This window comes from Mustela erminea, chromosome 11 (genome assembly GCF_009829155.1).
Source record: "Mustela erminea isolate mMusErm1 chromosome 11, mMusErm1.Pri, whole genome shotgun sequence".
NCBI classification, from domain to species: Eukaryota; Metazoa; Chordata; class Mammalia; order Carnivora; family Mustelidae; genus Mustela; species Mustela erminea.
This window is the reverse complement of record NC_045624.1, coordinates 802,521-824,150: the sequence shown is the minus strand read 5'-3', so window position 1 is coordinate 824,150 and position 21,630 is coordinate 802,521. Positions and strand designations below refer to the sequence as shown.

The following is a 21,630-nucleotide window of genomic DNA, read 5'->3' as shown; positions in this document are numbered from 1 at the left end:
CAATCCCTCCTGTGTTATGGGGACAAGGGAGACAGGCATGTGCATCACTTATCCAGTGGCGGGCGCACACGAAGGGCTTAACAACTGTACCTATTGTCACGAGGGTGAGGTGATGGCCACGAATCATTTACCCTCCATTGTTTTTTATCCCTTACAATCCACCGTAGATACACGGGCTTACATTTCCATGGTGAGCTCTGGCTACGGTTCCACATAATCTGTAAGTGAAGAGTAGAGAACACGCCGCCTGCCCATCAGCACGCTTGGTGGTTCAAGGTGACTACTGCCTCCCAGTTTGCTCAACATTTGCTTTCTGAGATGGTTCCTTGACAAAGTATTAAGGCTCATTTAAAAAAACGTTAACCTCAGTCACTAAAGGCTGACCTCGGACGCCACCCACCCACCTACCCACCCACTATCCATCCATCCACTCCTCCCCCCACTACCCGTCAATCATCCGAGCTTCCACCCAACCATCCATCCGTCCACTCTCCCATTCACCCGTCCATCCGTTCGCTTCACTAGCTGCTACAAGGATACAGAATTGACGGCATGGGGGCTGCAGAGCTACAATAGGATTGATACAAACATATCGAAATGTTTTAGAAGCCAGAGACCACTGGATAGTATATTAAGCAAACTCAACATCTGGGACAGACCAACCATAGAGACCCCGCAAGAACATCAAATGACAGCATGACTCAAGAAGCCACTTCATTTTCTTCCAGAAACAGGCAAGTATTTGAGCTGACATGCTTTTCAAACTGTCACTTATTACCCTATCTTAGGCAAATGTTTTCCTGCAATTCAACCAGCCTCCAAAATTTGAATCTACTTGTAAATAAATGATACTCATACCGTTAAAAAAAACTACTTGTAAATTACTCCCTACATTTTACCCTCAGAAATCAACAATTACATTGACAAACTTAGATCTGACAAATGTCACTTATAAAACTTTTAAAATATAAAAATATAAAGCTTAACTTTTGCTAAAGATGATCTAAAAATTCTCCTTGTTTATAATTTCTAATGAAGGCGACCCAATTAATTTACGGCCTTACTGATTTTTTTAGAAAGATAAACCCAAATTATGTCTTTCAAAAAATCTTACCATGTAATTCCGGGTTCTGAATTACCCTGAGCAAAAATTTTTCATTAAAAATTTCAAGAATATATTTCAAATAGAAAAATCAATAAAATACATCTCATGTCTTTCATGTCTAGCAGTATAAACACACCCACTTCAGTGTCCTGCATCACTCCAACGATGGCACAGAATGTGGAAAAAGGCACCTAAAAGTCGAAGTCCTGCTGCAGCTGGCCAAGGCCCGTCACAGCACGGTGCCGCACCCTAAATGCATGGTCCTTTTGGGGGGTCACGATGCCCCCAGACATTCACCAAGGCAGAGAGTGTATTGAGACATTTATGAGAAACGTTTAACGAGTGTTGAATCAAAACTGTATTTCCGGTGAACGCAAACTTCACCAGAAAAATCTCTGGACAGAAACGCTGCATTCCTAAGCACCTGGGCTCACCAAGGCTTTGCACCCAGGCCCGTCTTGCAGAGCAGAGGCGTCCATCCTAACGGGGCTTCACAAGCTGGAATCCCTGCCCCACGCCACTCAGTGGGCAGAGGACGTCACTTACTCCCCTGTGACATTCATCCTAAGTTAAGCCCTTGAGTCAAGGCTGACTGCCTACCCCGCCAGAAAGTTTCCTCTTGGAGCCCCAGGCTCCAGCCTCCCACTGTCTCCAGATATAGGACTGCAACCCGATGGGATTATTTTGCTGGAACAGCCATGCAAAGGGGCCACAAGAACTATCACGGTGGTTATTCAGGTCCTGGTTCGCAGCAAATTGGCCTCGGATGAAGCTACGGGGCAGGCTAGATTCTCACGTCCCTGCCTGTGTATGGCAACGCCTGTATCCCTCACTCCCTTGTACTGTCTTCCGTGTAGGAGTCCAGGGTTTAGTCCTGTCCCCATATGTCCAAATGCCCCCTCCCTTTGGCCCCCACATTACCCCTGCCCCCCAGGTTGCTCTTCAGGCAGCCTCTCTGTGCTGTTCACAGTATGGGAGACTCATTCCAGGTCTCATTAAGGTGACTGACAATCAGTGAGTGATTTATGCCTCCCAGAGGCCCTTGAACTTGAGCAGAAGTGTTCAGGAGATGCCCCCTTTCGTCCCTCCCGCCTCCCGCCGTTCTTTCCTTGCTTCCCTGCACATTTTCCATGCATAGTCACTTTCCAGGGGCCGCAATAATGCCGTTAACAAAGCCCTGGCTTTCAGGAAGCACTCATCCATATCGGAAGAGAAAGAAAATAAGCAATTGAAAACACATAGATGTCTGGTGCTGATAGGGGCGACAGATAAACAATCCAGGGTATGGAAGATGGGGGAGGTGGGAACCCAATAATTCCCACTTGAAGGGTTTACTATGATAACAAAATAGTGTGCAGATGTTCGACCATATTTCTAATAATCAATACAGTGAGAGCAAAATTGTGCCCCTCTTCCAATAATCTGTTCCAACATTTAAGAACTCAGATAAATTCTTATTGTTACCATATATCTTTTTTCTTCAGCTTCCTTCAGTCTGTTCTCATTATCTGGAGAAGAATAGGAACAGATCACCACATGATAAAACTCAAGTTCTTTAAGAAAAAGATCAGAGCACAGGAGAGACTTTCCTTGGGTCTCTTAAAATGCCTCTAATAAGAAATACCTAGCTTCAAAACAGAATAATAAAATATAATTCCTAGAATTATCTCCTTTCATCCAAAAAAGAAACTTTTCAGGTTTCATTAGTAAAAAAATAACTAAAAAAAAAAATTATTATTCTCACCACCACAACAACAACCCTTCAGCACGCAATGGCAGATTCAAAGGGACCGCCCCGCTGACAATGAGAACAATTAACACATGTCAGAAATCATCTTCCATACCGCCACCGTAAACCACACCGAGTTATCTCAAAGGCACCCACTGTCAATCATGTGAAGATGAACATGAATCAAGAGATCCTTTTTAAAAAGCCCAGCTAGCCCTGGTGGGTTGAAGAGGGACCACAGCTCAGAGCACAATCAAATACCACGTGCATCAAAGTGGAACATTCTTTTGTTCCATCAACAGCACCATATAATTCTGAGACCCGGGCAGCTTATAATGACATTTTAAGCAGCTTTCAGTGCTCTAAGTGGACTCTAGCAGAGCAATTACACAAATGTCAGGACGTCAAATATGTAAGGCCTGGAGTAGGAGATCAACTCGCAAGCATGACTGCTGCAAATGACCGACCAAAATTATATGTCTTACTAGGGTCCCCCAGACAAAACGTTCTAAGCTTTAGAGGACAAGCAGTGTTGTACAGATAACCTCACTATGAAACTGCTTTAACAAGGAAGATGTGGTTCACGTGCAACAGCTCTCATTCTTAAATGTCTTTATCACCATGAGTGTATGAAAGTACACAATTTAGTCATGTTGAAATACACATCATCACCATCATCACTATCATCATCACCACAACACCATCATCATGACCACAACCATCATCACCATCACCATCATTACCATCACACATCACATCACCAGCACCATCGTCACAATCACCATCGTCACAATCACCATCCTCAACATCACCATCATACCATCACCATCACACCATCACCACCATCACCACCACCACCATCATCATCATCACCACCACCACTATCATCACAATCACCATCATCATTGTCATCACATCACCATCACCATTGTCACAATCACCATCATCACCATCACCAGCATCACCATCACCATCGTCACAATCACCATCATCACCATCACCATCACCACCATCACCATAATCACCACCACCACTATCATCACAATCACCACCACCACTATCATCACAATCACCATCACCATCATTACCATCACCATCACCATCATCATCACCACAACCATCACACCATCACCACCATCACCACCACCACCATCATCATCATCATCACCACCACCACTATCATCACAATCACCATCACCATCATTACCATCACCATCACCATCATCATCACCACAACCATCACACCATCACCATCATCACCACCACCACCACCATCATCATCATCACCACCACCACTATCATCACAATCACCATCATCATTGTCATCACATCACCATCACCCAGTCTCTCTAGTACACGTAACACTGAGACAAAGAACAACAACAAAAAAGTCAAGTTAGGTTTGGCATTAATTCTGTCACTTCATTTGGTGGCAGGGTTGACAAACTGCTTTCTAAAGGATGTTTCATTGAAATTCCCATTAATATGAATCCTCACACTCATAATGTTAAATGACCAACTTGTGGCAAGGGGAGGTGGCCTGGACATGTGCTGGAGGGCAAATACCAGCCTAGAACATAAAACTTTCCAGGAATGGCCAAGAGTATTAACTGAATTTTTTTCTACCTCAGCCAAATAGGCTAAACCAGTGGAGCATTTGGATCCCAGTCACAGAAATCCTCTCTGAATGGCAAGAGCTTTTGAACTCCCTCTTAGTAGCCAAGTTCTATCTGGTGGAGGACCAGGTGTGCATGGTTAATACTTAGCTGCAGCTAAGAACTCAGCTTATGCTCACGTGCAAACCAATCACTGCCCACAGAGCCCTGGGGACTCAAGATCCAGCTCCATGGTGTGGGGGCCACCGACATCCTCACATCTCACAGGGAAAGAAGCCTCTGACCCTTCAGCTCTTTCCCAAGACCCCACTCTATGCCTTTGGAAGACACAAATTACCAGATTCAGTGGTCTCCAATAACCCAGAGTTTTGGGGTTGGAAATGGGGCAGGCAGGAAGATGACATTGTATGTGAGGGTGGCAGGTGGCAAAGACAGTGCACTTGTTCTGTGTTCTTCCAGGAGGCCTTCCTGGTGGAAAGTGACAGGAATGATGGTCACAGTAAGTTATCTTTAGGTGCCCTACCTACCCATCCATCTAAAAGAGACAGATTTCAACTCATTACTACTCTATAAAGAACTTTCTAGAAAACACATGAAGATTCTTGTGGAATGGACTTCCCAGGGAAGCAATGAGGTCACAGGTACTTAAGGAAAGGCTGAAAGTTCATCTGCCCAAGATGCCGATAAACATACTTGTCATGTGGGGGCAGAGTGGAAGACTCTGCAGGTTCTTTTGAAATCTGAACAGTGACTTTTTGCTGGTGTAGAAGCTAAGGACAGCCATCTCTAAGGCAAGGAGGAAGGCATGGGACTGAGGCAATGCAGAGTCAGGATCCTGGTCACATATAGCTGCTCTCCCCGCACAGCTGAGCAACCCACTCAGGTGTGTCCACTTCGAGGATGCTGGACAGGTGGGGTGGGATCAGAAGGCAAGACAAGGGGAGCCATCTTCCTGCTGTGTTAAGTCACAGACTGATACCCAGAGATTCCCCTGCCCGGCTCCTGCCTCTCCTCCACCTTGGGAAAGAGTAGACTACTTGCTGACCCCACAGCATGTGATGAGCTACAATAAAAGGTTTTAGGCATTTTACATCAAATGTGAGACTAAATTTCACTGAAAGAAGAGGTACTTTGATAACATGGCTGCCTTCTTCCTTGTGTTCTAGAAGGTGCTCATAAAACCCAGGGAAGGGCATAAAGTCAGGATGAAGAATTTATCGACAGCTCCTCATGGGGCCGGCTCTGAGAGGGAGCTTCTTTACTCCAGTGACTACGTGGTCGATTTGGTCCTGTTTGTTTGTTTAACCGAAGGGTTTAGAGCAACACTGGCCTTCACTCAAATGTGAATGGATTATTTTCAAAAACAAAAAAAGCAGTAAGTGCTTCCTTTCAAGTGAAAATGACCCCCAAATGTGGGCATATATTCTCCAGGATGACAGAAGCATCTGAATCTGGTTTTTCAATATTAAAATCTATCACTGTGACAATGAAAAGTCCTGGTTTGGTGCCCTCCTGAGATTGGGGTTGCAGGGTATACTCTTGGCTCCATATGAATTTCCAGGCTGGGACTCCCACCACAATATAAATAGGAAAGTAAACAACACAGTTGGCAAAGGCAGGACTTCATAATCACGGGAAGTTCAAACAGGAAGAGGCCCCAAACACACTTATCACGACACTCTTATCTTGATTGAGGAAAGAGAGTAAGAAAGGCTCTCGACAAGCTGGTGCTCAGCAGGTGTTCTATAAATGAGTGAATTCATGAGTAAACTTGCTAAGAGTCACACAGAAAATGGCTCAGCTAGTAAAGAAAGTGCTTCAGACTCCCACCCCAGGAAACATTCCGTATCAGTACAACAGAATTCATTTTAGTACAGGGTGGGGGGAGGGGTGTGTGGAGAACACTCATTACCTCGGCCATTCAACCTATAAAATAGCAAGATATCTGAATAGGAAAAACAACAAGTTGTGTTGGAGAAGCTGGCATATGGAATATCTAGGCCAAAAGTTAGCAGAGCAATAATATGAATTAAGTTCTCCTACTTCCTAGTCCAGACTCCACAAGGTATGAAATCAAAATGATAAAAAAGGAGTTCCAACACACTGGTTAGAGGTTTTGTTTCCTGTCTGGTTTGGTCTTGAGTGTTATCAGTGAGCAAGAATTAGACTGGAAGCTTCTACCGGTGGACACACTGCAGGTTATTTGCCATTAGTTCTGGGTAACCGTTTAGAAAACTGTGCATGAGGGACCATCCCCTCAGGTGCTTCCATATGATTTACTTGTCATCACTGAGACTTGATTTTAAAGAATGACTTTAGCCAAAATATTTACAATATCTATATGAAGAAAAGTATAAAACTCTAACAATAGAAATCAAAGAACTAAATAAATGGAAAGATAGTCCATGTTCGTGGATAAGAAAACTCAGTATTGTTGAGACATCAGTCCTTCCCAACTTGAGATCTATAACTGAACACAATCCCAATCAAAATCCCAGCAAGTTATTCTGTGGATATTGACAAGCTGATTCTAAAGTTTATATGGAGAAGAAAAAGACCCAGAAGAGCCAACCCAGTATTGAAGGAGAAGAGAAAGTTTGGAGGACAGACACTACTCAATTTCAAGAATTACTATAAAGCTACAGAAATCAAGACAGTATGGTACCGGTAAACGGACAGACATATAGATCTGGACCCACCATGAGAATAGTCGGCTGACCTTTCGCAAAGGTGGAAAAGCAATAGAACAGAGCAAAGACAGTCTTTTCAGCAAATGTTGGAACAACAGGACATCCACATGCAAAAAAGTAAATCTAGACACAGACCTTCATGCTTCACAAAAATTAACTCAAAATGTATCACAAGCCTGACTGTATAACACAAACATCAAACTCCTAATTGCAGCAACCACACTCTTCTGCATTTACCCAAAGGAGCTGAAGACGTATGTCCACACAAACCCTTGAATGTGGATGTTTATATTCTAGCAGCTTAATTCATAACTGCCAAAACTCAGAGGCAACCAAGATGTCCTTCAGCAGGTGAATGGATAGATTAAACTCTTGTACATCCAGGTGTGGAACATTATTCAGTGCAAAAAAGAAAAGAGCTGTCAAGCCATGAAAAGACATGGAAGCACCTTAAATGCATACGGCTAAGTGAGAGAGACCAGTATGAAAATACACACTGTGCGATTCCAACTCTAAGACATTCTGGAAAAGGCAAAACCATGGAGATCGGTGGTGGGAGGGTCGGGGGTACGGATGAACGGGGGGGCATGAAGGACTTTCAGAGCAGTGAAGCTATTTTGTGCAATCCTATCATGATAGACACACGTCCGTGTATGTCTGTGCAAACCCACAGAACGTAAAACACCAAGAATGAACCCCAACTAAACCCTGAATTGTGGTGATAATGGTGTGCCAAGGCCGGCTCTTCAGCCGGAACGAGCGTGACACGTCGGCGGGGATGCTGTTTACGGGGGAGGCGTTGCATGCGTGAGGGCAGAAAGTATGTGGGAAATCTCTACACATCTTAATTTTCCTATGAGTTTAAAACCATTCTAAAAGTTAGTTTATTAAAAAAAAAAAAAAGGGGAAAGAGCGACTTTAGGTGTGGTTAAAGCTCAGTGGCCACTGAGCCTGGGAAAAACTACGGTCAAGGTTCTACGGTCTGGAAAGATTCATGCATGAGGATGTCAGTCATGGTCGTCTGGGAAGATCAACACTGAGCGAGCAGTGGAGACTGAACCGGCGTGCGGACAACCCGTGACCCGCACAGCTGGGGACAGGGCAGACCACCGCCCACGGGCTGTTTCTAGCACAGGTGCTGTGCATATGTCTTCTCTCACTTACGGTGTTCTTTAACCACATTTCCTTTATCCTGCTGCAAAATGGAAAAACTTTATTGTAAAGATAAGTATGTGATGCATAGAACATACAGAGTACGTGAGCTGTTTATGCTGGCAGTAAGGCGTCTGGGCGACAGAAAGCTCTTAGCAGCAGTGAAGCTTTGGGGAGTCAAAAGTTATGTAAGGATTTTCAGCCCCTCGGAGGGCTGGCACCCAAGTGTCCACACTGATCTACTGCACAGGCAGAGAACTGACTCGAGTGTGTAACGGTCCGCACAGATACAGACTATCACGCCCCCACAAAAATGTAACGGAAATGCATTGAATGACGCGGCAAAGGGCTAACAACATGCGCAACAAGACAAGCTCCAGGCTCATTAACTTGATGATGGGGCAGTGGCGAGAAGGACACGGGGTCTTCCAGCAAGGACGCAGGTGCAGAGGCACGGACACAGAGGGACCCCCAGACTCCCCGAAGCTCAACGGGAAAGCGCCAGCATCTTTGCACCCCGGGTCCATCTGTGAGAACAGGATGTCTGGGTGTGTGGATCACTGGTTGTGGCCGGGAGATCTGAAGGACACACGGACGCGAGGCCGCTCACATCCACGCGTGCAGCCGTCACCGATGGAGTAGTGCTGGCCTTTCCCTTGGCACACGCTGACTATTCAGATCTTTCTGAAACATGCATTTCATAGTTGGATAATGCAAAAGTTAGCTTAGACATTTAAATATATCATAGCAGCAGCATCCACACTAGCTGAAAGCTAGAAGCATCCAAACGTCTGTCCCCAGACAGAAAAACTGTGGTGTTATCTGTGCAAAAGCATTTCACTCAGCCCTGAAAACAGAGGCAAGGCTCACGCCCGCTACAGCACAGAGGAACCTGGCGACATGACGCCGAGCGAGAAACGGCGGTCACAAAGAACACATGCTGTGTGGTTCCACTCCTGAGAGGTCCCTGGAGCCGTCCATCCCACAGAAACAGAAAAGAGAGGCTGCAGGCCGCGGCGGGGGAGGGACACAGGGACTCGTGTGTCATGGGGCCAGAGTCGCAGTCTGGGGTGAGGAAAACGTCCTGGGGTCAGAGGGTGGTGACAGTGTACAACAATGTCATTTAAAGCCGCTGAACCATGCTCTTCAAGTGCTGAAGGTGGTCAGTTTTGGGTCATGTGTATCTTACCACAACTTCTAAAAATTTAAATGTAAAAAGCAGACATGGAACTCTATTAGCAGAACGCCAGCGCTCCCAGGACTTGCCCGCGGTCGGGTCTCCGGCGAGAGGAAGCAGGAGGCCTGGCGAGTGCACTGAAAGACAAGCAGCGCTACAGCGTCAGAGGCCTGGTGGGACGAGGCCTCCAGGGCCGAGAGGACGCGCACGTGCGTCGCTCAGGACGGAAGCCCGACCTGACTTAGGTCTTCTTTCTCCACACCTAACGTTCGAGCTTTGCACAGTGACCATTGCTTTTCCCATAACTGATAAAAAGCAAACAATCGTCCACGGACCGATTCCCACAGCACACAGACCAAGCCAGAAAGTACGGAGCGACCGTCGCCAGAGGAGGTCCTGCGTGGGCAGCCAGCAGCCACGGTCCCTGAGCCGGATAGCTGGACGGCAACGCTTGAACTTCCCGCCAACGGGCTGCCGAGCGCAGGCCTCCCTGCGAGCCGCCCTCACACACGGCCTCAGAGTGTGCTGAAGGGAGTCGCTGTCGATCAGTGAGAAAGGAAGAAGAGGGGCTCTTTGCGATGACCAGTTTTCGCCAAATGCACGCCTGCCGGACCTGTTGGGTCGACTTCCTCACCAGTCTCGGTTGTGCATGAAACCTGAACACGGCGTCCACTTCGCACTTGCCCGTGCTGCACAAGGGCAGTCCCCGTGCTGAGTCACACAGGAGGCCCGGGTGCTCTGCAGGACCCCAGGGTCCCCCTTCCCGGCAGCAGCGCACCGGGCCCACGAGATCCCCGGGGTCCAGGCTGCACCACCCTGAAACCTCCGGGCGCCTCCCCTGGGCTTGCGTCCTGTGGCCTCCACGATGAGCCTGGTTTATGCGGACCACGGCCCAGAGACTCCGTGCTCATGGCGCGCTGCACCACGGGCAGCTCTCGGGCAGGGCTGGAAATGGCCCACCTGGTGTTGGCGGTTAACGAGCTCTAATTGAACCCCCAGGAGTGCAGAGTCTAAAAGTTATTTTCAGGAAGCCCCGGCCTGCAAATTTAGAGGAAAGTTGGTCTTCTCTCATTCTTTTTTTTTTTTTTTTTTAAAGATTTTATTTATTTATTTGACAGACAGAGACCACAAGCTGGCAGAGAGGCAGGCAGAGAGAGAGAAGGAAGCAGACTCCCCGCTGACCAGAAAGCCCGATGCGGGACTCGATCCCAGGACCCTGAGATCATGACCTGAGCCGAAGGCAGAGGCTTTAACCCACAGAGCCACCCAGGCGCCCCTCTCATTCTTTTTTATTAAAATGTAAGAAGAGAAATCTTTACCCGTTCTACTCTGCCTGATACCCCTGCCCCCCAGTGACCTTGGCTGCTCTGTGCCCTTGAGACTGGGCACGCACTTCTGCACACAATGAAGAGAGAAAGCGACACTTTGCAGCTGAAAGACTGTCAAGTCTTCCGAGTCCAGGAGCCACCAGAGGAACGAAGTAAGTTCCCTCCCATCTACACGTCATACATGTGCCTCCAGGAGCCCCCACTCTGTCTTCAGCCCTGACGCTATGGTGACCCAAAAGTGTCTCAGTGACCCGACTGTGGGGTGACCTGACTCTGTCCTTGGTGACCTGACTGTGGGGTGACCAGTCTCTGTCTTACTGACCTGTGGGGTGACCCGACTCTGTTCTCAGTGACCTGACCTGTGGGGTGACCTGACTCTGTCTCGCTGACCTGACTGTGGGGTGACCCGACTCTGTCTCGGTGACCGGACTGTGGGGTGACCCGACTCTGTCTCACTGACCTGACTGTGGGGTGACCCAACTCTGTCTCGGTGACCGGACTGTGGGGTGACCCGGCTCTGTCTCACTGATCTGTGGGGTGACCCAACTCTGTCTCGCTGACCTGACTGTGGGGTGACCCGACTCTGTCTCGCTGACCTGACTGTGGGGTGACCCAACTCTGTCTTGGTGACCGGACTGTGCGGTGACCCGACTCTGTCTCGCTGACCTGACTGTGGGGTGACCCGGCTCTGTCTCACTGACTGGACTGTGGGGTGACCCGACTGTCTCGGTGATGGAACCCTCCTTTCTGAGCATGAGCCGCACAGTCCAGTCTTAATCCAGGTCCTATAGCTCCAGGTTTACAGAAAGTACGAAGCAAAGGAACAAGTTACGTGTTATCTTCGGGACACAATCAGCAACAGCCGTGACAAGTAAATTCATTTTCTAAAATGTTCTGAGACAGGGAAGAAGAAGGGGAAAGTGCTTGTGCGAGTTTACACAGAGCCGCCCTTTAAGGGCTCTTCTTTGGATCCTGCTTAAGGAAAAGAAACCGTAGGAAAGTCTGCGACCGCTAGGAGAGGCGCACGCTGATCCGGCAGCGGTACCGAGACGTCACATTAACTCTCCCACGGTGAGCGGCTGAGGGCCGGTCCTACAGCGACGCAGCTCTGGGACGAGGCGGACGGCGCCTCGAGGACGGGAGGAGCAGGTGCAGGAAGCGGCGGGAGACCCGGGGCCGCCTCCGCCGAAGCCCGTGACGCAGCGCACAGAGGTCCCCACGGCACTTGGTCTGTTCTGTGGCTGACGTCTCACGGGCTTCTTTTTAAGCGTTACGTGCAGCTGGGAAGCCGGCGTGTGTGAGAACCACCGACATGGCAGTTAGCCCAGGAGAAAACGCCAGACAGAGTGCACGGCTGATAAGGGTCGTTGGGGACGGAAGAGCTTCTTCCAAGAGGACGTTCCCAGGGATCTGCACCTTGGGGTGTCGGGCCGAAGAGCCGGTCCCCGGGGAGAGGGAGGCGGGAAGCCCTTCCGAGCGGGAACGGACCCCCGAGTGCGTCAGGTTCTGCGAACAACGCTGGCTCTCGGATGGCTGTCAAGGCCCTCCGGTACGGGCTTCCTATGACCAGTGACTAGGGCAGAAGCCGTTGACAGATGCTGACCGGCGGGATTTTTGAAGTTGGGGGAGATGAGAACAGCGGCAGGGCAGCCGCGTTACAGAGCGGGGACACCGGCCATGGCGTGACCGGAGCACACGCTGTGGGCGCTCAGGGCCACGGAGAGGGGCCGGCGGAGGGAGCAGAGGCCCTGCCCCGGGGCTGGATGGCGGGCGCGGCCGTCCGCGGTGCGTTTCCTGCCCAGGTGTGGGGGACACGGAGCCACGGGAGACGGGGAGCGGAAGGACGATGGGAAAGTCCCACCAGCAGACAAATCCTCCGACGGAGTCTGCGATTACGGGCCAGCAAGAGGGTTTCTGAGAGCGCCGCGCGGTCTGAAGGGGGAGAGGCGGCCCCCAGAGGAGGGCGCGGCGCTGCTGCCCCGGTAGCCGCCCGAGGGGAGGGCCGCCGCGCAATGGTGCATCTGCAGGCAAACAGTCCGTGGGCAAGTACACAGCCTGCTCTCTCCCAGCCCTGCGTCCGCGCCAGGACGGAGAAGAAAGCCCCGGGCCTCCCGCTAATTACGACTTCTCTTGCTTCCATTTCGAAGGAGCCGTGATGGCTTCGTGGGCCGAGAGAGGGAGAACAGAGACCTACTTAGCTGAAAAGCAGCAGCACCGGGGAAAGAAGAGTGTCAGAGCAAATCCAATTAAGGCGTCACTCACAGAAAGACGCTGATGTTAATGTGATTCCTGCCCCGTTTTTGTAGAAACCCGCTGTCTGCTCAATTTTATTATTTGTATATCTTCAAAGAAGAAGTCACATTTTATCAGTCTCCCTTGATATTCGATGTCTTAGAAGACAGACACCCCAGAGCCCCTGCACCCAGCAGAGGAGGGGCCGTCCGTACCCCGTCTCCCTGGGGTGGCCTCAGCAGGGCCGCGACCCGCGGGAGACCCCGGAGGAGCAGTGTGAGAGCCGGTCCCTTTGAGGCACACAGGCACCTCTCGGCACTGTGTGGCGTTAGTGTCACTGGGATTTGGGGGAGAGGCCAACCACCGTAACTCCACGAGGTGGCCCCGGGTTTGGAGTGCTGAGGGGTGACATACGCTGAAAGCAAGAGACTTCATGTTCCATTTTCCAAATGTTCCGTGGCCAGCACGGTTTGGGGCCAGATCTGCTAACGTCCCCAGCCTGGTTCAGCACCTTCACCAGTGACATAACATGACAGACGCTGTGGACAGGGCCCACACACCCTCAGCTCTCACCACCCCCAGAAGGGCCCTTTGCTGCGGGGCCGGACGATGACCTGCTTCTCTCCCACAGCGGCGGGGGCCAGGAGGGTGTTGGAGGCCGTTCCTCATGCCTTGACCTGGGGCAGCGCTACCGGTCACCAATCACTCAGGATGGGCAGAGTACAAGGGGTTGGCCCTGGGCAGGAGACAGAAAGAAGCAACAAGACCCCGGGGGACTGTTGGGGGTGCTGACTTACCATCGCCCAAGGCTGGGGGGTCCTCGGGGTCTCCTGGAGGCAGAGACCATTTCCGGAGGGCTGCTGGGGCCGAGAGGACCCGCGCTGTTTTCCAAGGTCCGCGCAGCCGGTGTCGAGGCCCTGGGTCGTCATCCCTGTGGGGTGCAGGGGGCTTCCGAGCCACAGCAGTGACCAGCGCGGCGACCGGGCTCTGCCTTTCGGCACCGCCATCCACCTTGGGGCTGAGCTCGTCAGGCTGCAGCCGGCCGCGGGTCCCCAAAGGGCGGCTCCCGGGGTGCTCGGCCCAGGGCCCAGGAGCATAGGTCAGAGCGGCTGTCTGCGCAGTGAAGGTCAGCACGCCGTCGGCGCGGGGGTCCTCACCCTGCAGGGGCCGGGAGCAAACACAGCAGGTGAGCGTCCACGTCAGCCCCTCGGAAGAGCACCGGCTCCCAGCGCCCAAGGACCGCAGCGCCCGCCATCTCCCACAGGCGCCCAGATTTCCCGGCACCGACAGACCACACTTGGTCCGCGAGTGCCCCGCGCTCAAGCTGCCGCTTTCCGGATAGGAGTCGCACAGCCCGAACACCCAGCCCGCGGTTCCCGCACGTCCAGAGCCACGCGAACGCCCTCACCGTCCTTCCTTCCAGCACACTGGGCCCCGCCACAACAAAGCTCGCACTCAGCCCACCCCCCGCCCTCGCCGCCGCAGGTCCACTCCCCTCTCTGCGGAGTTGCCCGTCCGGGACGGGTCCCATCGGGGACTCGTTGAGCACACGGCCTCGTGCCTCCTGCCCAGAGCGCCCTGTGCTCGAGGAGCGCGGCCACGGACCCCCGGGGCTGCCTCTCTCCCACCGCCAAACACCTCGCCCTGACGAGCGCCCACACTGGGTTCGTCGGTCGGTAGACCTCGTGGGGCCCTTACGCCGTGAGGAACAGTCGTGGGCAAGTTTCTTGGGGCCGCGTTTCCGGTTCCCTCGGGCGCCGTCCAGGACAGCGCCAGGGGTGGGGACCCGCGCTCGGGACTTGCTGTCCGACGCGGCCGCACTGCTCACGCGCCCCCCGCTGGGGAGAGGACCCCGATTCTCTTCCTCCTCTTCGCCGGCTGTTTCCCTCCAGCCACCGGGCCTGCGGCCGCTCGCTGAGGCCACAACGTGCGCTTCCCTGCAGGTCGACGACGCGGAGACCCCTCTCTCCGCTCCGTCACCCGCGCTGGAGCTTATCCGCGCGCGAGAACGCCCTGCGGCCGCCGCACTCTGGCCGGCAGAAGCCCCTCCCGCCCCGTCTCACGGGCACTTCACTGCGGCTCCTCTACCGACCGCGGAGACCCCCTTCTCTCCTACTCTAACGGCAGCATTCTGCAACAGCAGAGCTGCCGGGGTCACTCTTCTAACCCTTCTAGGTCGCACCAGGTCGCTGAGCCCCCTCCCGCGTGCCCTCTGCACTCTCTCGGTCCGCGTTCCCAGGAGCGTGCGCTCTCAGACCGTTCTGCCTCTGGTCAAGTCAAGGCCCAGCTGCCCTCCACCCGGAACAGTTACAAAAAGGCTGAGAAGTTCAATGTTCTACTCCTGACTGTGGAACCATCAAACTTCCACGGAAATTTCCAACATGGAGGTTCCCGGAAAACTTCAGCTGTCCTGGAGGCTCGTTCAGAGCTGCCTTCATGGTACGGAACGGGCGCGTGGACCGTAGATTCTTCAAATCTTGCCCATCATGTTTCCTAAATGCATCTCGCTTGGGGCGCGGGGTCAGTGTTGACTCAGTGGGGGGCAGACCTTGGGATCTAGGTAAGATGCGAGCGTCCCTGAACGGAAGACGACTGGCTCAGACTCCCACGCTTGGAGGGTGCAGCCTTCCAGGATAGACTTTGGTGTGGCGAGTTAGACGTGAGAAAACTGGGGTTAGTATGGGTTCTAGTTATTGTTCTCACACATGAACTTGGGCAAATCTGTTGACGTTTTGAGACTCAATTTTCTGTCAAAGGAGGACACAGGACATTGTCTCTACGATTGCCTTTATTTCTAAAATGGTGTCATTTTAGCTGTCATCACGCTTGTGTCATGCTGTCCAAGTACTAGCTGAAATCAACGGCTTCTCCTTTAGAAAAAAGTAAGATTCATTAGACAAAGGGGCAGAAAAATACAATGCTACCGGGCAAAGAGCCCCCAGTGGTTTCCCACAAACTGGGCCAAAGGGTCAAGGTTAAGCTCAGCCTGAACTCCGGCTGGGAAAGACCGTGCGCGAACACCCGGTCAGGCCCCAGTACAGAGGCGGCAGCGAGCGTCCCCGCGCCTCAGCCACGTGCCCGGCAGCATCTCTCCTCCCGTGGCTACGGATTCAGCCTAACAGAGCTTCTCCTCAACGGGCTTTAGTTGCGGCTGAACTGGAGAGCTCCGGGACAAACCCAGCTGAACACACGCGCGGGACATCCCCGCTGAATGTCACCTGCACTGCGGACGGCGGTCAACGGTCTCTTTGGGGTCTGTTTCTCCTGTGAACCAAATCAAGGTGAAGAGGGAAAAATAGCATTTCAGCAGGCAAATGGAGAAATAATAGAAAACATCGTTTTTGACAAGTCACACCAGGTCCTCTGTAAATGACGGCCAGCACGATGGGGCCTCCGGGGAGCTCCCTGGGGAAAAGGGCCAGCCAGTGACTCAGAGCCAGGCTGCTGGAGACCAGCGACACGCGGATCTAGCGGCGGCTTCCTGTTCGTGGTGCCGTGACAAGGCTGGATTCTGGGGCAAGACTGCCTGGGTCTGCATCCCAACTCCGACCTCACAGTCCCCATGAGCGTCGCACTGAGGAGGTGTGTAGCCTCTAAGCCGTCCACTGGGAACGGTGAGCAGGCTGGCCCGGGCGCTCCCGGCTGGGGCTCCCGCCGCTCCCACGGCGGTCACTCACTCGGCCTTCTTGGACACTCCCTGTCCTCGACGCAGTGGGACGTCCCCTGACAAACTGCGCAGAAGCCACTCCCCCCTCTGAAGGTTTTAAGCCTGAATTCAACAAACCAATGACGTCAGGTTCCCTAAAATAACGCTGAACGACTGCTGGGACCGACCTGGGCAACCACGGTTAACACCTGAGAGTACCCAAACCGGCCAATTCCCCGCACATGGCATGGCCGCGCCTGGCACGTTCATTCTCGGCACCGTTCGTCAGAGGACTCTGGCTGGCGCATCCTTGACACGGTAGTTTGTACAGCACGTCTGGGAACAGCCCCCAAAGGTTGCTGAACTGGACGCTGAGGTCCTTTCCCACGAGGCGGCCACATGCGAAGGAGTGGACCCCACCGGCCCCCACCGTCCACGCTGTTGAGCAAAGCAGCGGAAGACGGCTCTGTGGGAGGCGGGCCTGATCCCGCCAGCACAGCTCCGGGGCACCTGGAGGACGTCGAGCTCCCTCTTCATGGCCTTCAAAATTAGGAAAATGCCTCCTTTTTCCTTAACAAGTGTAAGGCCAGGAGAGAATGAAAAGTTGGTTCCAAGACACAGCACACAGCTCAGAGGAGGTGTTGGATAAACGGGGGACACGATCACCACCTCTGTGACCGAGACCCGCCCCGACCGCCCCCCAGCAGCAGCACCAGCCACCACCAGCAGCTTCCTCACCACCGCGCGCGCCGCAGCACCATCACGCGTGCTGGAGGCGGGCGTGCCGCACTCTGGCCGACGTTCTGTGGGAAGACGGTCTCCGACACGAGGCTGCGGCACAGCGCCGGTGAAACCAGGAGTTAGCTCATGGCCCCGGGACTCTTCATGAAAGTGTGTTCTACACGGACAGTGTTCGGTGACTCATGCGGAGGGAAGGGACCGGAGCCGGCTGACGCCCTCCTAGAGCCGCAGCCTGTCCGCCCGACCGCGAGTCCGGCGAGGACTCCCCCCTTCCCGCCAGCCTCACCCCGACCCGGGGCCCGGAGCTGAAGTCAGGTTTCCTTCCTCTCGTGAGAATCCGCCCACTCCAGTCCCAGATGCGGTTAGGACATCAGGCTGCCGGGAGGGCCCCGCGAGCACTGAGTGGTGACACCTAGGTCTACATATGGGCCACCAAAGCTCTTCAGGTGTCCTGTGATGCCGGGGACCCAAAGCAAATTAGGAGACTCACACCAGGCCATCTTTTGAACACAGAACATCTTCTCCTGTTCGCCTCACGGCCTGAAGGCAACCTTGACAAGCACGTCGCTCCAGACATGCGGGCTGTCGGAGACGCTGCACAGCAGTCACACAGTCCACGGGCCTCCTGACGAGTGGCCCCGTGGTGCCGCTGGACGTGGCAAGACAGGGCTCCCTGTACGGGGTCTCGGGAAGCCTCCACCTGCAAGTCACTAATGTGCAGCAGGGGTGTCTCTGCTGTGCCTTTCTGAGTTCAGGACACAGAGGAGGACTCCGGCGCGTTGTGAACTCTCCCGCCCCCCCTTCCTGCGCTCCCTCCCATGCAGAGAGAAGGCCACCCTGCCGACCGATGGTGGCCAGGCCCGGCGCAGCCAGCCCTCCCGTGCGCAGGGAACACACCGGAAGGGTCGGAAGGGTCGTTCCTACGACAGCACTGCTGCCAGGACAAAAGACACATCTGCCTTTAGGGGAGCCTCACACTGGGCTGCCTTTCTCTGCAGCGGAGGCAGCTTTCGGTTAGAAAAATGAGTCTCCAAACACCTTTTACAGAGTTCACAAAATCTACGTGGTTGAAGAAATGTTAAGTTCGAAACTCGGGATCAACGAATTTTTCAGAAAGCTGACCGTAATGCGCGCTGTGGATTTTACATGACGGATGTCCACGCGATGCTGCCTTACGGTCGCTGGGAATGGATCCAGGGAGCGCCGGGGCGCGAAGCCAGCAGCCCCGGCTCCTCCTCTCTACACACACACACGACCCGCCCTCCTGCCGCTTCTGCTTCATCCGCCGTCCTGCTCCGCAGCCCGTCCTTCCCGGCACCGGCACCCACAGCCTCAGACTCGGCAGGGAACCGGTTCAACGGAACCACCGCCGCAGAGTCTGCCTTCCGCCCACCTGGGATCAGCAAGAAGCTCGGAGTTCCAGGCCAGCGACCACGACACCCACCTCAGATGGGAACTGCTTTCTGAGTGCTGGTGACAGGCTCTTCTTTGGGTTTCTGTGTTTGATTCTTTCTGACCCTTTCAACAACCCCACGGTGTAGACCCAACTGCAGCGTCCACCAGCAAGTGAGGACCAGGCCCCGTGCGTCTGGCCTCAGGCTGCGTTGCAGAAGGAAGCAGGCTCGCCCTGCGGTCTGTCTGGAGGAGAGTGGCAGAGTTTGGAGGCAGAAACTTGCTGACCTCGTTTTTGGCTTAAAAAATAAACACGAAGACACTGGACAAGAACTCAGGGTTCTGACTCAGCTGGTGGCGGAGTCCCCGGTCGGAAAGCGGACACCTAACTCCACCTACTCAGCCTCTGTCCCTCTCCGTAGACCACTGACGGTCTCGGGGAACTTCCCGTCCTTGTAGAGCATGAAGCCACAGAAAGGACAAGGCTGTGGCTTTCTCTCTCCCGGTCCGATCGGCTCGGAGGAGTCCAAAAGGGAGAAGTGTCCAGCTGTCGAGGAATCCCCACGGAGCTGCTCACACGTGAGAAGTCAGATCAGAAACAGAGGCTGTCGTCTGCCCGCACAGATCCAACACGAGACGTGATGTGATGAGCTCTGGGTGTTACACTGAACATCACATTAAGAACCAATGATGTGTGATCCCTTGGCTAATTGAATTTAAATTAAAAAACAAAAAACAAGAAATAAAGACTTCTCACAAAGCTTCTCTGTGGCTTCCTGTGTGTTTGTTCCACTCTCTCCTCCCAGCAAGTCGTCTGTCGGAGAGCAGGGCCGGCCGCCTTGCTCTGCAGCCGCAGGATCGGGGCGCAGCGGGAGGAAGGCGGAAGCATGAGCCAGGAGGAGAAGGGGCAGGGCTTGGGAGACCCCACCGCGTGAGGTCACACACTGCCCCCAGCCCCCACGACTGTCACACCTCAGACCCTCCACCTGCGGGGTAAGCAGATGAACACGTAAATGTTTGCCCACAGGGCTCTGTTCCGAGCCGACTGGAACCTTGGGCTTTCTGGAAGGGGGTGGCCTGCCTCTGCAGGGAGGACTTGACCGACCAGGGAATGGGGGACGGTACTTGGAGTAACTACGACTAATCCCTTCTTACATATTAGACACAACCCCGAGAACAGATCTACCGCGAGATCCCAGCTTCCCCTGCAGGTCAGTAGAAGTAACAGCCTGAGAAAGCAGATCTAAGTCAAATGACTGTCACGGCTGTGGCTCAGACACCACATCGTGGCCCTGGTCTCACAGGCGCACCTGGGCACACCCTCCTCCCAGCGGCGCCACTAAGTAGGGGCCAGAAAGAACCCTGAGCCCCCAGACTGGATTCCCTAAGGCAGCACCTTTTCAGAAGTGGAGGACGCCCGGCTGGTTTCCAGCCTGCGGCTGTGAGGAGACAGCCGCCACGGCCACCCAGTGAGGTCTTCTTGTGGACGCACTGTGCCATCTCGAGCGTGTCACCAGACAGATGAAGGGTCGACTGCAAGGAACCGCCAGCACCACGGCTGTATGTTTAGGTCCCACCAACTCCTTTACACCCTCCCCAGCAAGTCGGCACCACAGCCACTTCATTTCTGTTCTGGCCGATCTGGTGGACAGGAAGTAGTGGTCCCTTGCGGAGCTATGCCGCATCTCCCCAGTGAATCATGATGTTCGGCACCTCTAAGGCCCTAATTGGTTGTTTATAGCTCTTTTTCTTATAAAGCGCCTGTTCAAACCGCTCACACGTTTTGTGTCGGCTCACTCAGCTGTCTTTCCTGTTCGTCGTTATTAAGGTGTACTTGACACACAACAAAGAGCACACCCTTGTTCTGACACAACCGCGCACCTATGAGCCGCATCGCTGGAGTTAAAGCGACGGATGGAACTCTCACCCCGAAAGTGTGCTTGTCTGTCCTCCTCAACACTCCCGTGCCACAGCTTCCCACTCCCACACCCTCAGGCAAGCACGCATTTCCCTCCGCCACTCATGCACAGCTTTGTATTGTCTCATACTTCATGTAAGTAAAACCCTATCGGCATGCACTGTCCGTCCGTCCGTCAGCATGATGACTTGGAAAGGCATCAAGATACGGCACGCGTCAAGAAGCCATTGCTCTGTCGCCGAGCAGCAGCCCATTGTCTCGTCAATTGTCGACAGGCGTGGAGTTTTTCTGGTTTGGTGGGAATGACAACAGCTGCCATGAACATTCGTGGACAGTCTTCGAGCGGACGGAGGTCTGCAGGGTCGCAGACAGGAGCGTGCCCGCTGGATCACCGGTGGGCGTGTTCCCACCCGCAGCGGGGACAGGTCGTTTCCCCACCGCTTTGCCAACACGTGGGCAGTCTCTGACGTTTCAGCCGCGCTCGTAGGCGCAAGACGGCAGCCCCTGCCTATGCGTTTTATTTCCCCGACGAGCCACACAGGCCATCGCACCTGACTATTTGCCACCACTTGCTTTCTTCGGCGAAGTGTCTTCAGACCCTGTGCTCCATTCTTTACTCGCCTCATCTTTTTCCGTTTTAGTGAGTTTTGAGAGCTCTTTATACAACATAGAGAAAAGTACTTTCTCAGGTGTATTATTTGCAAATTTTGTTTCCCAGCCTGTGACTTGTCTTTTCATTCTCTTATCAGGACCTTTCACAGAAGAGACTTGCTGATTTTCATGAAGTCTAGCCTACGAGTTCTCCTCTCCTGGACTTCACTGGCTGTCACATTCGTACGTCAGTCTGGGGAACCTCAACACCTAAGACATGTGACACGTGATCGTATCTCCACTAATTTGCACT

At 53.2% G+C, this 21,630-nt stretch overlaps 1 protein-coding gene across 6 annotated transcripts in view; it reads right to left on the bottom strand.

Moving 5' to 3' along the window:
- Positions 1–21,630, bottom strand: part of PTPRN2 (protein tyrosine phosphatase receptor type N2) — a 709,963-nt gene that overhangs the window by 412,495 nt on the left and 275,838 nt on the right. For all 6 annotated transcript variants that reach the window (XM_032303991.1, XM_032303993.1, XM_032303992.1 and 3 more), the window contains one exon: positions 13,827–14,187. In XM_032303991.1, coding sequence (XP_032159882.1) covers positions 13,827–14,187 — 361 coding nt within the window. The remainder of the gene's footprint in view (positions 1–13,826; positions 14,188–21,630) is intronic.